Genomic DNA, 14,809 nt, shown 5'->3' with positions numbered 1-14,809 from the left:
CAGGTATTACTTTTATTATTCTATACAGTAGTTGTTAACATGTTAATTTAGTAATTTCATAAACCGAATAAATAAATATAACTCATTTTAGTAACCTAACAGAAAAAGGTTCTCTGTGATTAAAACAATTTAAACAACATTTTGTATTGCCATATCAGTGTATTGGCTTGAAGATCTGTAAGTCCATTATGGAATAGAAATTCCAGTTGTTTCTGAGATCCAGTCCAAGTAAGGAGTGGTTTTAGTAAATCCATTGGGAGTCAGAACAGGACATCCTCCACCAAATGACGTTACAGCTATTTGAACGAGTTCACCGTCATTCTCAAATAAAAGAGGGCTACCACTGTCACCCTGAAAAAAGTATATTTAAAAAAACATATATGGTAGTTTAGTTAGTAGTAAAAATATATTATTTCGCAGTTACTAGTTCTGTAGTTAAGAGGCCTCATCCCGGCGAAATTAAAATACTGCTAATTTTACAGTAATTATATGATATCTTCAAATAGATAAAAGATAATCGAAATGTGGAACAAGAGCGCCCTAGACAATATCATTTAACATGAGATACCGTTATCACGACTCACTTATCTGCTTTCGATTTCGAGCCATTTTGAAAATCGGCATTTATTTTCGCGTTTCTAAACGGCTGAAAACGGAAAGCCAATAGGTGACTTGTTATAACGGTACCTCACGCAAAATAATATTATCTAGAGCGCTCTTGTTTCACACTTCAATTATCTTTTATCTATTTGAAGATATCACATAATCACTGTAAAATTAGCGTTATTTTAATTTCGTCATGATGAGGCCTCTTAAGAATCAATATTGGCTTTATGGGATGTGACACCGGTGAAAATTTAAGCTTCATCGCTACCAACCTAAGACAATGATTCCTCATCTTTTTTACGACACACTTTACACAGATTCACGATATCGCGATACAGTTATTAGATTTATTTATTAATCTACAAAAAAAAAGCTCTTGGTGTAACAGAATATTTTATGGGCTCAAGCATGCTCTAGCGCCATCCTGTTCTAGCAATCAGCTGAACTATGTCTCGCGTAGCGGCTAGCACGTGGTTAGCACGCTGCGATGCCCTGTCGCTAACGGGGGCATCAGTAGCTTTCTAGACTTACTGGCCGTCACGTCTTGTTTTCACCTGACTCCCCACTTTGCGTCACGATGCTGGGTAAACGCGAAAACAATTCGGAAGCATCGACCGGGGATCACACAGACGTGAGACCAACGCTGTAACCACTCCACTAGGCTGTAACCATTTGAAACGTCCTACTTTTACGTTACTTCAGAATTTTGGCTGGTATCGCCAGCTTGAAAAGAGCTAATTTTCCCCTTAAAATCCTGGCTGCGAGAGCCAGCTTAAAACGTAACATCCCAGGCTACGGGAAGCCAGCTTGAAAAGAAAGGAAGAAAAAAAAGAAAAACTATTTATCTTAAGATGTATCCGTAGCCGACGTTTAGGGAAAGGGAAAGGAAAGAAGAAAGGGAAAAAAAAGTTTGGGTCGCCGATATTATTCCTTTCTTACGCTATAATTATAGACCAGTAAACACAACGCTATTCAACCCCAGACTCTTGCACACTAATGGCATCGCCGATTATGAGGAAGAAGAGGAAAGAGAAAAAAAACATTCAGGACAACACCACATATCTTGCAACTCTGTTTATTTAACTCTCCTGTAATAACGTATAATATTGAAACTCTCGTTAAAATTAATGAACATGGACAGCTAGACTCAGTTGAAAAAAAAATCATCTGTATTCAGTTAAAGGACTCTACAAACTTCCAACGCCAACACAACTCAAAGACGAGTAATAACAAGGTTTAAACAGTACCCTTAATAACAGTGAGAGAGTTGTTTACATTTTTCCAATTTAATATTAGCACAAGATCCTCGGTAGGTTACTTCACAGAGAGGAAATTACCAATTACATTACTGCTCGTAAACATCTCATTGCAGAGAGAGAGTAGACCTACGGCTGTGTCGATTGACCTCCCCCCCTTTTGTACATAACATTTCCACTTCGTCCGCACCCAGCTGTTTGGAGGGCATGTCCCTCAACATAATTTACAATCAACAGCGGCGGTAATAACAATACACACTGTAGGAACATTATGGGAAGTACAAGACCAGCCAATGAAATTTAGACTCAACTCCTGACACTATCGCATCGAAGTACGAGCGGTATCGTATACCCACCGTCTTGTCGAGCCTCACTGAACTAGTGAGCAGCATTATAGCTAAACATAACACGAAGACAACTCGAGGATTTACACAAAATTTATAGTGCGGCGACTTAATACTTGAATTGTGATATATATATATATATATATATATATATATATATATATATATATATATATATATATATATTAATAGACAATATGGAATGCCCGCTACTGGACAGACATGAGCTAGCCATCACTAATCTCTCTTTACTTTATCAAACGGAGCATTTAAGAAAATAGACAATACGGAATGCCCGCTACTGGACGAACATGAGCTAGATGGTAGCGAGTAATACATTATATACCTAGGCAACTCTGGGAAATGATTTTATTCAAAGCAAGAAAGAAACGGTGTTGATATCAGACTACCCCGCCGGCGTATGATTCGACTTACTGGATAGAGACTCACTTTCGTTTACTCGGACATGTTACTGACAAGACTCATTTTTGACAATATTATAGACATTGTGAATTGACGCAGATAATATGTGAATACACTGGAGAACCAAGAAATTTATAATGTATATTATTGTTTGCTTATAACGATCTGTAGCAAAAAAATGAACACACGAAGATAATAATATTATGACATTAGATATTGTGATCAAAAGCGACTTGAACAAATGTATAAACGGTGGACAAATTTCTTTCACAACTTCCTGGACGATATCGGTTTCTTCACAGGACGGAATAAAGAATAGTAAACATAGTTACCTGGAAACAGTGACCAAAGCTCACCCGACCTCATTCCCACTCTACGAGTAGGAATGCTGCAGAAACATTGTGGAACAATGTCCTAGGGCGGCAACCGGTCCCGACAACTTCTCCAACGTCCCACCATATAGCAGTCATGACCATGGCTTCGGCGCAGGTTGACCAAAGGATGAAACCTCCTTAGTTAATGCCAAGTAAGCACATTTCACCGCTACTTTCACCAGATAGACAGAAGTTCGCTACAAAGCTGCCACAACACTGTTGGTGAGTGAATAGGCGACGAATCACTCAAGAAACTTCAACAAAATTGGAGGAGGACCGTTTGTCCATTGGCAGTCCAGGAACGTTTAAATTCCACAGAAGCAGGTATGACCAATAACCAGTAACATAGGACGGAGTCCCTTATTAAGAAATTTGATGCCACAGAATCACTACGTCAAAGGACGAGGCTACGCACGACTAAATGTAGTCCTAGAGACGAACTTGGAAAGCTCACTGAACTTCAACTCTCATCACAGCAGTGATTAACAAGTATTACACCAATCCCAGTAATACGTCAGACACGCACATGCTGAGCAGGTTTAGATGAAGTCTTTATAATCCACTACATGTTCACTCCCCCAACACACTACTCGACCACAGCAATGCTTAAGAGGGCATTGATAATAAAAAGAACGACCGCTTACTGCACAATTCGCTGTAAATTTATGTCCAAAGACATGGACAAATTATGCTTCTCACTAAACTTCCGCCATGTTCGTTACAAGAAGCTAAGACAAAAGAGGGAGGGCTCCGCAGCCCGCTCGCTTCCTGATTGGTCATTCCATACTGCGCATCAGAGCATAGTATGGAAACACAACTTTAATAATAAAACAGATATAACTAAGTGGGAATAAAAATTATATAAATAAACGTTTATATATGTATGTTTATAATTAATCCCTCTGTTTAAACAAACACAAAATTCAAATTATTTTTAAACAGTCAGAGCTATTCTCAAAAGCCGCTCAACGCAAAACATAGACATACAAAGAAAAGTAGCACACTATAGCTACACACACTGGCCCAATTGTCGACCATCTTGAATCCTTCATCAGAGTCGAGAATTGAGAAATATAAAAGAAATAACATTAACTAAGAGCTGATTAAACATTTCCACAAATAATCTCTTTGAGAAAATGTAACGCTCAAAGAGGAACGTTACACATTTATTACTCTAATATAAATTATAATTTCTCTAACGTATCTAAGTATCCGCAAATAGAACTGACGATTGTTCTTGACTGATACACACTGTCTCAAAAGTGATTTTAACTCCTATTAAAGGCATCGTAGTAAAAATAACGTGTCATGTAAAGTCTAAAGGTATTATGAATGACAATACCATATTAATTTTTTGAAAGCTCTAAAGTTTCGCGCGACACGCGCAAAACATACATCCACTTTGTGTATTAGTCCAAGTTATTACAAATTAACTATCTTCAAAGATTTTTATGTATGTAATAAAATATATAAAAATGTTAACACTTATCTTCTCAAGGGCTGCACGAGAGGACCTCGCGAGCCGCATGCGGCAAGTTGGCCCGTAGTTGGCCATCGCTGGTCCAGGACGCTCCTGTTCCACATTTCAATTATCTTTTATCTATTTGAAGATATCACATAATTACTATAAAAATTAGCGGTATTTTAATTTCGCAGTGATTAGGTCTCTTAAAGGAAAACGTTTGGAAACCATTTCTGACATTAAGAGGGCCCGACAGAGCAGCTGAATGTGCTTCCAAAAGAAACCTTCCAGAAATGCTTCCAGTCATGGATTCAACGTTGGGATAATTGCATTGCTAGCCAAGGACAGTACTTTGAAGGAGATTAAATCAAATTGCATGTAAGCTTATTATTTGGTTTTTAATAAAAATTATTCGCCCTATTATTTGCTCATACCTCGTACTTCAGAAAGCTGCATCAAGAATTAGCATTTAGGGAAGATTTCTTATCTTAGTTGAAAGGGATAACATTTTAATTTTCACCGACGTAACTTCATTCCAGAACTGCCACTGTTAAGGATTTAAAGATGTAAAATGCAGAAAAGGTAAGTTGTAGATGATTAACATTACTAAGCAACACTAAATCGCATGAGTAAACAGAGCCACAGAATATTTATATCTTTATAAACAGAGCCACAGAATATTTATATTTTTATAAACAGAGCCACAGAATATAGGACTAGCTCAGGAGAGTAATGCTCCCGGAAGTAGGAACGGAAAACACAGTTCTGATTGGTTGGCGTTATCTATGTCTTGCCACGTTGCATTCAAATAGCAGAATTCAGACGATTGTTATTGTCGGTCCTCGTGGCCGAGTGGGCTAGCGCTATATGCTAGTTACGAACTCTCTTTTGGCTCTAGTTCAAACCCGGCCCGAGGAAAGTTTTTTTAAACATTTTTTTTACATTTTTATAACACTTTTTAAATTAAAATAATACGAAAATAATACTCGAAAATGTGATTTACTTACTTTTGTGCAGATAAGTAGTAGTAGTAGTAGGAACGGGTTAGAAGTCCGCAGGGCTCGTTTTGTTGCCCTTGTACTCCATGATATAAGGCTCGTTTTGTTCCCCTTGTACTAAATGATATAGATTTTGTGACCCACTTAAAACAACTGACTAGGATAGCGCGTAAAACAGCTGGCTAGAGTAGCGCGCGAAAAAACGTACTTCCGGGAGTATTACTCTCCCGAGCGGGTCGTCAGAATATTTATATATTTATAAACAGAGCCACAAAATATTTATGTCATCATAAACAGAGCCACAGAATATTTATATCATTATAAACAGAGCCACAGAATATATTACTTAATTATTAAGGTTATTGACTATATTTTATGTTTATTGATTTAATATGAAGAAGCAGCGGGGTACGCAGAATTTTGTCAAGGGAGGTTCAAGTACTCAATTACATTTTCTTTTAGTACAAGCGTAGTTTCTGTATCTATATCTTAATATATTAAATATTTCTCTTTCCTAATAACTTGTTCAAGGGGGAGGGATGAACCCCCTTGTGTATGCCACTGTGGGATTTTGAAAAAATACATGTTTCTAAATCCTGTGCTACTCACGTAATAATTTTTAGAGCGATAGTTTGGCTACATGCATATAATTTGAAGTACTCACCAACTACCTCTATAAAAATAATTGCAGAAGTACCGCAGGATTCTGAAACTTGAATATTTGGATAGGCCACATATTAGTTCCTAAGTGAAATCTTGACCCGACTATGTTAGGTCCCATAGTTTTAGAGCTATCGACATTCAAAGTTTATTTATTTATTTATCATGTTTTCGGCAGCCTATAAGTCTGAAAGGAAACATTTGTGCACCCAGGTTGGTCTATACTTTTTTGTTTTATGTTTGGTGTCGGTGCTGCTTTGAAACACCTTCTATAAATATTTATCGCTAAAAATTTTTTTATCTCTGAGAAATCTGACAACCATAAAACCGGAACACTTGGTAAATAGTCGTACAGTGTGGAAGTTCAATATAAGAATGACCGTTTTACTACATCCAACCTTGATAGAGAATTGTAAAAAAAAAATAACTGGTTAGTTCAGTTAGCATACCTTTCAAGACCAAAACTGTATGAGACAAAAACCTATGATTGGAGGTGAAACCGAGCCTACGTAATATATTAGAATTTCAAGGCTCTCCACCGGGAATCGAACTCAAGACTCTGTGTAAAATAAGAGATTATAACGAGAATTCTAGTTATAGTCCCAACGAATTGTTTCTATTATTCCAAGATAAGAATTCCTCTAGAATTCTTATCTTGGAATAATAGAAACAATTCGTTGGGACTATAACTAGACTACCAAGAGGTTTTCCTCATTCATACCAGGGAAATGCCGAGATGATACTTCACATAATGGTCCCAGTCCGGGTTATTTTTTTCCCGTTTTCTCTCTTCCTCTCCCAATTTTCCGGACAGTGTGCTCGCCGAGGGACATAATCCCTCGTACGCAGTGGCGTGTTTTCGATTTTGTTTCGGGAGGGGCTTTGCTAACTTTCGGGGGGGGGGGGCTTTGCCTGAAAATGTGAAAATTCTGCAAGATATTTCATATACTTTACTATAGTAAGTAAGATTTCGGGGGGCTTAAGCCCGGAAGCCCCCCCTAAACACGCCACTGCTCGTACGTGACAGGCTAACATGACCATATATGCTCAGAGTCCAAAAATCTAATTCCTAATCCTTTTTTTTTTTTTTAAAAAAAAAACAATCTTATTATCATTGTATAGTTCTGTTAAACGCTGGTTCCTGTTTAATATAAGTTCCGTTAAACATAACTATCATTGCATTTCCGAAAATAAAATGTTTCTGAGACGTGTTTACACAGAAACTAATACTCTCTGGCATTGTTAGATAACACTCTGTTATGTTTATTTCGGAAGTACAATACTTACACTACATGGACTTTTGCCATCTCCTGGTTCTGTACACATCTGCGTTTCATCCGTTGATGGCCAAGCTTCGTGGCAGTCGTCAAATGGTGCTGCTATCAAGTTCACCCATTTCAAGTAAGAATCGTTGCTCATGTCATCTGCATAGTACATGGAAAATTGTCTTAAATTATACAAAATTATGTTGACAAAAACAAAGCATTACGGGATGATTTGGCTCATTTATGACGTGGATAATCCGGCTAGAGTTGCAAGATCTTACGTTGTATCCATTAAGTTTTACATTTTTCTGTTACGTTTTACTATGTGTAACTATTTATAAATATATCGCAAAAAATTCCTTTTTATCTCTAAGAAATCCATTAAGCTTCTTTATATCTAAATACTTAAAATTTAGATATTTTTTTCTAAATATCTAACTCCTAACGTAATTGGTATAAATATCATATATAAATTAAGCTTCTTTAAAACAGGAAAGGAGTTCATTTTCGTAACATTTAAAAAAATATACACTACTGCAATTGGTACGAATGAAGAGTAATCGACAGATATTTGTAAAATTTCTTAAAAATAATCCAAACCATACTTATTTCCGGTTATTACTTGGCAAAACTGGTGCCAAAGAAGCCAAAAAGTCTAAGATGGCGCTAATACACGCCCAAAATATCCAGAACGTTTGTTGGTAATCTATATTGAAAGGATAGAAATGAAATGTTTTGTTATTGTCTGCAAAATAGAGATTTGTCATACAAGCTGTAATATTCTCATCTGTAATTGCTGTACAAAGATAATTTATACGTCATTCTTTTTCCTTAAGGAACAGTTTTTAACGTCATGTCGACGTTATAAAGGCGTACGATCGGAAGGTATCAAACATTATTATTAATCCATGTAGCAGGGAGTGATGGAATGGAGTAATATCAATAAGACGCCTCCGTTGCACTAGGTTACTTATTTGTGCAATCGTTTACCTTTTTAGTATCAAAGAATATTTTTGAAGTGTTAGAACACTGTTAAAACTCCTAGTTTCTTCCATGTAGCGAGAATGGAAGAAAGTAGGAAGGCTTTCAGAATTTTAACAGGAAACCTAATCTAAGAAAGGCCATTGCGAAGATATAGGTGTAGATGGAAGGACAGTATTAAGATTGATCTGGTAAAGATAGGAATACAAAGTAAAAACTGAATCCAATCGGCTAAGAACAGAAATCAATGAAGAGCTTTCGAGAATGTGGCCTTGATCCATCGCATTCCATATGCCATTGAGCTACAATGAGAAAAAAAAAGGAATTATATTTGTGGTTGCACCTTTTACCCTTTACACCCTTTACATATTTGTGGTTGCATGTGCGCTGCAACCGCGCCCAGTAATATTAAGCATATTGGAGGGGTTCTTATTGTTTGGACGTGGAAAAGCAAACCTGTATCGACATTATCATCTCATGGCAAGTGGTTGCAGCCACTTGAGAGTCAGGCACTAGAGTCTACTTCCATAAAGTTGCCAATTTCTCCACTTAGCACTGGTTGACTAATTTTTAATTAACCCCTTGTGGTCAGGCGTTGGAGAAGAAAACATAGCATTAACGACTGAGAAACATGTTTGACAGAAACTAATATAAGCGTGATTGTGGTGCATAGAATTGGATTTGAGCTATTTACACGAGCGCAGAGAAAGTGTTGTTCCAAATGCTCCGATCGAGTCTGATTTTTTAATGCTCTTGTAAGAAGTTGAGTACCATGTATTGTTGTATTATTTTGTTGTCTCGAGAATGTGATAATGCTTTCAATTCTGTAAATGAAATGTAATATATATAATTACGGAAACATACTTTAAGTCTTACAATGCTTGCTACATTTCAGTTAACAAGTGTTTTATCAGGCTGACGTAGTACTTTTGTACAAAAATAGTTTTTAAACTTACATTGAATGGAAATTGTTCCTTATGTTTCAAAGTAGCTGAAAGTAGCTGAATATTATAGCTGTAGCTGAAAGAAGCTGAATATTATAGCTGTAGCTGAAAGTAGCTCAATATTATAGCTGTAGCTGAAAGTAGCTCAATATTATAGCTGTAGCTGGAAGTAGCTGAATAGTATAGCTGTAGCTGAAAGAAGCTGAATATTATAGCTGTAGCTGAAAGTAGCTGAATATTATAGTTGTAGCTGAAAGTAGCTGAATATTATAGCTGTAGCTGAAAGTAGCTCAATATTATAGCTGTAGCTGGAAGTAGCTGAATAGTATAGCTGTAGCTGAAAGAAGCTGAATATTATAGCTGTAGCTGAAAGTAGCTGAATATTATAGCTGTAGCTGAAAGTAGCTGAATATTATAGCTGTAGCTGAAAGTAGCGGAATATTATAGCTGTAGCTGAAAGTAGCGGAATATTATAGCTGTAGCTGAAAGTAGCTCAATATTATAGCTGTAGCTGAAAGTAGCTGAATATTATAGCTGTAGCTGGAAGTAGCTGAATAGTATAGCTGTAGCTGAAAGTAGCTGAATATTATAGTAATAATGTAAATGCAATAAATATGAGAATAGAAAAGATATTTTCGTGTCTGAATTTTCTAAATTTTAAAGTAACATTTGGAAGCAGGAGCAACCATTGCTTTCAAAGGTTACCTACCGCTACTGCTGCCGATATTGTAAAATTTCTTACGTGTGTCTTTCATTTAGCATCTAAAGTACTACGTACATTCATATCCAAAATTAATGCCGCATGCCTATAAATGTGTTGTTGTAGGAATATAATTTGATAACGAATTCTCCCGTATTTCTTAAAACGTTAGTATGTGTATAATCGGCAAAGACATGTACAATATGTGGCAAATTTCATGTCAAAAGAGCAGTAAATAAGAACAATAAAACGAAAATAAAACTTTCTTGTCCATTTAGCAACAATTTGTTTTACTCATTCTAATTTTCGTATTTATAATTCTTTTCCTATGAAATTTACCACAAATATACATTTCTTTATTATACATATACCGTACTTTCTCCGTAAAAAAAAAATACAAAAACTTGATTTTAGGGGCCGTTCAAAAATTTTGTGGCCCTTGATCCAAAAAATCCAATATATTTAATTCCATCAAACATTTTCTTGTACGACCCATATCTGGAGAACTACGGGTCGTACTGGACCTTATAGACTCTGGACCAGATATTCTTCTTCATTCTCACTGAAGGAAGTGAATGATGCACTGCATGATATATATTGTACTACAATACTATTCGGAGAATTATTCATGATATAAATGCCTTTATTCCGCGACAGATCAGAGCTTTTCTTTAGCAGGTTGACGGTAGTTCCATGCAGTATTAAGTATAATTAAATTTTTTAGGTGTTTCCATTATTTTGATTGCTGTTTGTATATATAAAATATTTTCCGATAATTTTATTATATGCTTTGCGAAGAAATATGGATACCAGCTACTTTAATAATAAACTGATAGAAAGTTACAAACAAGACAGAATACTTACCATCAGCATCTAATCCCCATCCAACAGCTGTAACTGTTTGACCTGCTATATCTTCGTCTGCTAAGGATCGAGGTGGAAGCTTCACCGGCTGAATGACATCTGGTAAAAGAAGATAGATTTACGACACAATTCAATTTTTTATAGATCTCTTTCTGTATATTGTAAAACTTTGTCCCATATAGGTATAGGTAGAGCGTTAATAAAAGGAGTGTCCGGAATCGATCTCCCACTACCAATTTTATTAAAAAATTTCCTTATAAAAGTATTTTCACAAAATACTGTACAAATTAATCTTTCTAATATCAAAGGTTAGATATAGGCTGTCTTTGACCGTAAGGTCGCAGACAGGATCTCCAACAGAGCCCCGAAGCAGGTAAGAGGAGTGGATTTTAGGTGCCCAAAGCTCCGAAGCAAGCAGTGGGTAGGTTAGATGGCCAACAGAGCCCCGAAGCAGGCTAAGCGGCTGAGGTTAGGATTCCCAGTAGGAGCCCCGAAGCAAGGCTAAGCCAGGAGATAGGATAGGCGTAGTCCCGAAGCAGACTAGAGGCCCTGGGATTAGGTTAATCCTAAAGTCCCGAAGCAGACTAGAGGAGGGTCATTAGAAAACTGGTACTGAATTGCCTTTGCCCATCCAATTTATAGGGTCCTTAGGGTGATGGTGGCGCTGCTGCTCCGATGTCGTCTTCTGGTTCGTGGGAGGGGCTAGAAGCCGTCGTCTGCAAGTGATTGTAGGTCCTTCTGTTGTGAAGTCTTCTTGCCGAACCACGTGGTGGTGTTTGTAAACACTGACATGTGGAATTGTTTGTTTACATCACATGGGATATTACAATATATATTATTTCTTACACAATTATTAGTTACTATCAGCCGCACGAAGTCGAATTTGTTAATGAATTTTATCACGGCATATTTCATGTTCCTTCACATTTAAGCGTGAAACAAAACATTGCAGCAGGCGTTAATCCGAACACTAGGAACCGTGGTGCTGGCGGTCCCTAACACTTCGGATTTTCCACCAAAGCATTCCATGCTGACTGTTCTCAACGCTATATATGAATTTTCAGTTTCAAAGTACTGTGTATAAGAATAGATATTAATAGGCACCGACGCATCGACAAACAGCAAATTCAGAGAGAACCACTCTATTCCTGCATAGCTGATTTGCAGGAAATGACCTTATTCACTGTACCACACAAATTAGAAAAAAGTGTAATTAGCGTATGTATTAGTCCATTGATGGAAACTATAAACCAATTCATGACCACCTAATCTCTTATGAATGAAGTATTTAGCTCATATTCAAAATTTCTAATGTTATTAGTTTATCTCGTAATTTTCGTCTTAATTGCTATTATTATTATCTATGATGTATTATAATTACACAAAATTTATGTTAATATATGATAATGTTCTACAAGTATGAAATAAAAATATTTATGTGGTCCATTGATGGTAACTTTTACTTAAATCTGAAAAAATCTTATTCCTCATATATGACTAAAATACGAGGGGCATACCGGAATTGAAAGTCGTGAGCAACATTTTTTCACAACCGTAATCTTTATTTGTAAGTGAAACCGAATATATGATCTCAATCTACAGACCTTTCTTTCACTTTTCCACATAGTCTCCGTTCTCTCGCGCACATTTTTCATATCGTTCTGCAAGTTTGAAAAGTACCCTTGCGATAAAATTCCGTTCCAGCTGTCCGTAGGCACTGACGCACTGCTTGCCGAATATTCTCCAGTGTCTCGTAGCGATGGCCTCGCATCTGTTTCTTTACAAAACCGAAAAGACGATAGTCGGAGGGTGCCATGTCGGGGCTGTAGGGAGGATGTGGAAGTGTTTCCTACCCAAATTTCCTTATCTGCTCCATTGTGGCACGTGCAGTATGCGAACGCACATTATCCCGTTGAAGGATGATCTTCTTTCCAGGACGTTTATCACACAAGGTACGACGGAGCTTCAAAAGTGTCTGGATGTAGCGGACAGAATTTATGGTTTGTACAGGCTCAAGAAAATCAACCACTATGCAACTCTGTGCATCCCAGAAGACGCTTCCCATAACTTTCCCTACTGATTGCACTACCTTCGCTTTCTTCTTCGATGGCGAAGTCAAGAAGTGCCATTCCATATTATGTTGTTTTGTTTCAGGTTCATAATGATGGAACCGGCTTTCATTTCCAGTCACAATACTACTCAAAACTCATCACCTACATGTCGAAATCTCTGAAGAAGAGTTTGGGCACTGGTTAGTCTCTGAGGTTTGTGGTCCTCGGTTAATAAACGTGGAACCTAACGGGCACAAATCTTCTGATAATCAACCTAAGCTGTGAATCATTTCTTTCACCGCACTATGTCCAACACCAAGTTTTGCAACGATTTAATTCAGAGCGATACGTCTAGCTTCCCTAATCAGCCCATCAAGCCTTACCTTGTTGCGTTCGGTGGAGGCAGTTCGAGGGAGTCCGCTGCAAGGCTTACCTCCAATACTCGTGTTTCCATTCTTAAAATGTTTCACTCACTTCCTAACACTGCTGGCACCTTTACACACATTTCCATGGGCACGCTGCAGTCTACGGTAAATTTCAGAAGCAGATTCGTCCTCTTTAACAAGAAAATCAATCACAGCATACTGTCGAAACGAAACATTCTTGCCCGCCATTTTGGAAATCCTGCCTGTGGTCGCGTGCTAGCAACAAAAACCGTCAACGTCTGGAAAGAAAGAAAGGTCCGTAGATTAAGATGATATACTTGGTTTCACTTACAACTAAAGATTACGGTTGTGAAAACATGTTGCTCATGACTTTCTCTGTGCTCCTCGTATGATTAGCACTATACGCTACACGTTTACACTATTTTGTTATGCATACAAAATACACAACTTCACAACTTCACTGCTCTCTCTTTACAAACTCATAATTAATCAGAAAAAATACTATATATATACTATAAATATTTAAAATATATAATACTACCTGTTAATTCAATTGGTGTTTCCAATTCAACAAGAGCAATATCGTTATATAACCACACATCATCAAATTCAGGATGGACAACTTTATTTGTGGAATGACCTTGTCTCCTGTCAGGATCAGTCTGATTCGTGGGATCTAAAGCTCCAAAAAAGGCAAAAAATTCGTTGGTACCCCTATAAATATGAAAATAGTTGCAGTAAGTGTTTTGTTATTTTATTTAATTGAATATTATTAACACAAATTCAAAAATTGAAATTAAAGCGTACATCCCAGTAAAGTACGTGAATAAATTGTTGGGAAGGTTTCGTCTCGAGTAACGAATTGGATAATTTGATAAGAATGGGAAGGCTCTTTTCCTTAGAAATCTTGAGAAATATACCGAGATAGAAATGGTTCCACTTTCCTTAAACGAGAGTTCAGTAAAATAGAACAGAAAACTGTTTGGTTACAACAGTATGGTTTACTTATGTTAGGTATATACTGTATATACACAATATCGCTTATGAAATTGGAACAATTTATCTCCGGATTAATGTCGTTTTGCACTGAGAATGAAATATAACTCTTTGAGTACGGGTCTGAGACAAGAAAAAGTTCTCAGTGTCATAATAGCTAGTCTCTTTGACCAAAGAAGGCTGAAATGAGCAAATTGAAGATGAAATCAACGCTGATTGTTCTTTCTAAGCTAACAGTAAGACTGGTCCAATAGATACAAGTGCGCATTTAAGTAAGCTTATTTCCGGAACTAACGTCACCTACTGTGCGTCAAAATTTCCAAGTTCACAAGTCTGGGAGTGCATGGTGCGTAGTGTGCGAGGATGTACACTACGTTAACAGGAGTGACGTTAAGGGGGTGTAAGGGGTGGAGCCTCCCCCCCCCCGAAGTTATCAATTTCTAGGCAAGTTGGCAAATTTAAATATCTAGTTGGCAATTTGAAGAATGCCGTTCTGTTC

General features: G+C 37.1%; 1 protein-coding gene across 2 annotated transcripts in view; it reads right to left on the bottom strand.

Annotated features, from left to right (window-relative positions):
* LOC145680193 (brachyurin-like) overlaps positions 1-14,809 on the bottom strand; it is a 30,768-nt gene continuing 15,959 nt past the window's right edge. For both annotated transcript variants that reach the window (XM_081750445.1, XM_081750444.1), the window contains 4 exons: positions 13,856-14,028; positions 10,878-10,976; positions 7,411-7,547; positions 1-351 (listed from right to left, as the gene is read on the bottom strand). In XM_081750445.1, the coding sequence (XP_081606571.1) occupies positions 187-351; positions 7,411-7,547; positions 10,878-10,976; positions 13,856-14,028 (574 nt within the window). In that variant the 3' untranslated portion in view covers positions 1-186. The remainder of the gene's footprint in view (positions 352-7,410; positions 7,548-10,877; positions 10,977-13,855; positions 14,029-14,809) is intronic.

The sequence above is a fragment of the Thermobia domestica genome, chromosome 3, assembly GCF_964235325.1.
Source record: "Thermobia domestica chromosome 3, izTheDome1.hap1.1, whole genome shotgun sequence".
Classification (NCBI taxonomy): Eukaryota; Metazoa; Arthropoda; class Insecta; order Zygentoma; family Lepismatidae; genus Thermobia; species Thermobia domestica.
This window is presented reverse-complemented; position numbering and strand designations above follow the sequence as displayed.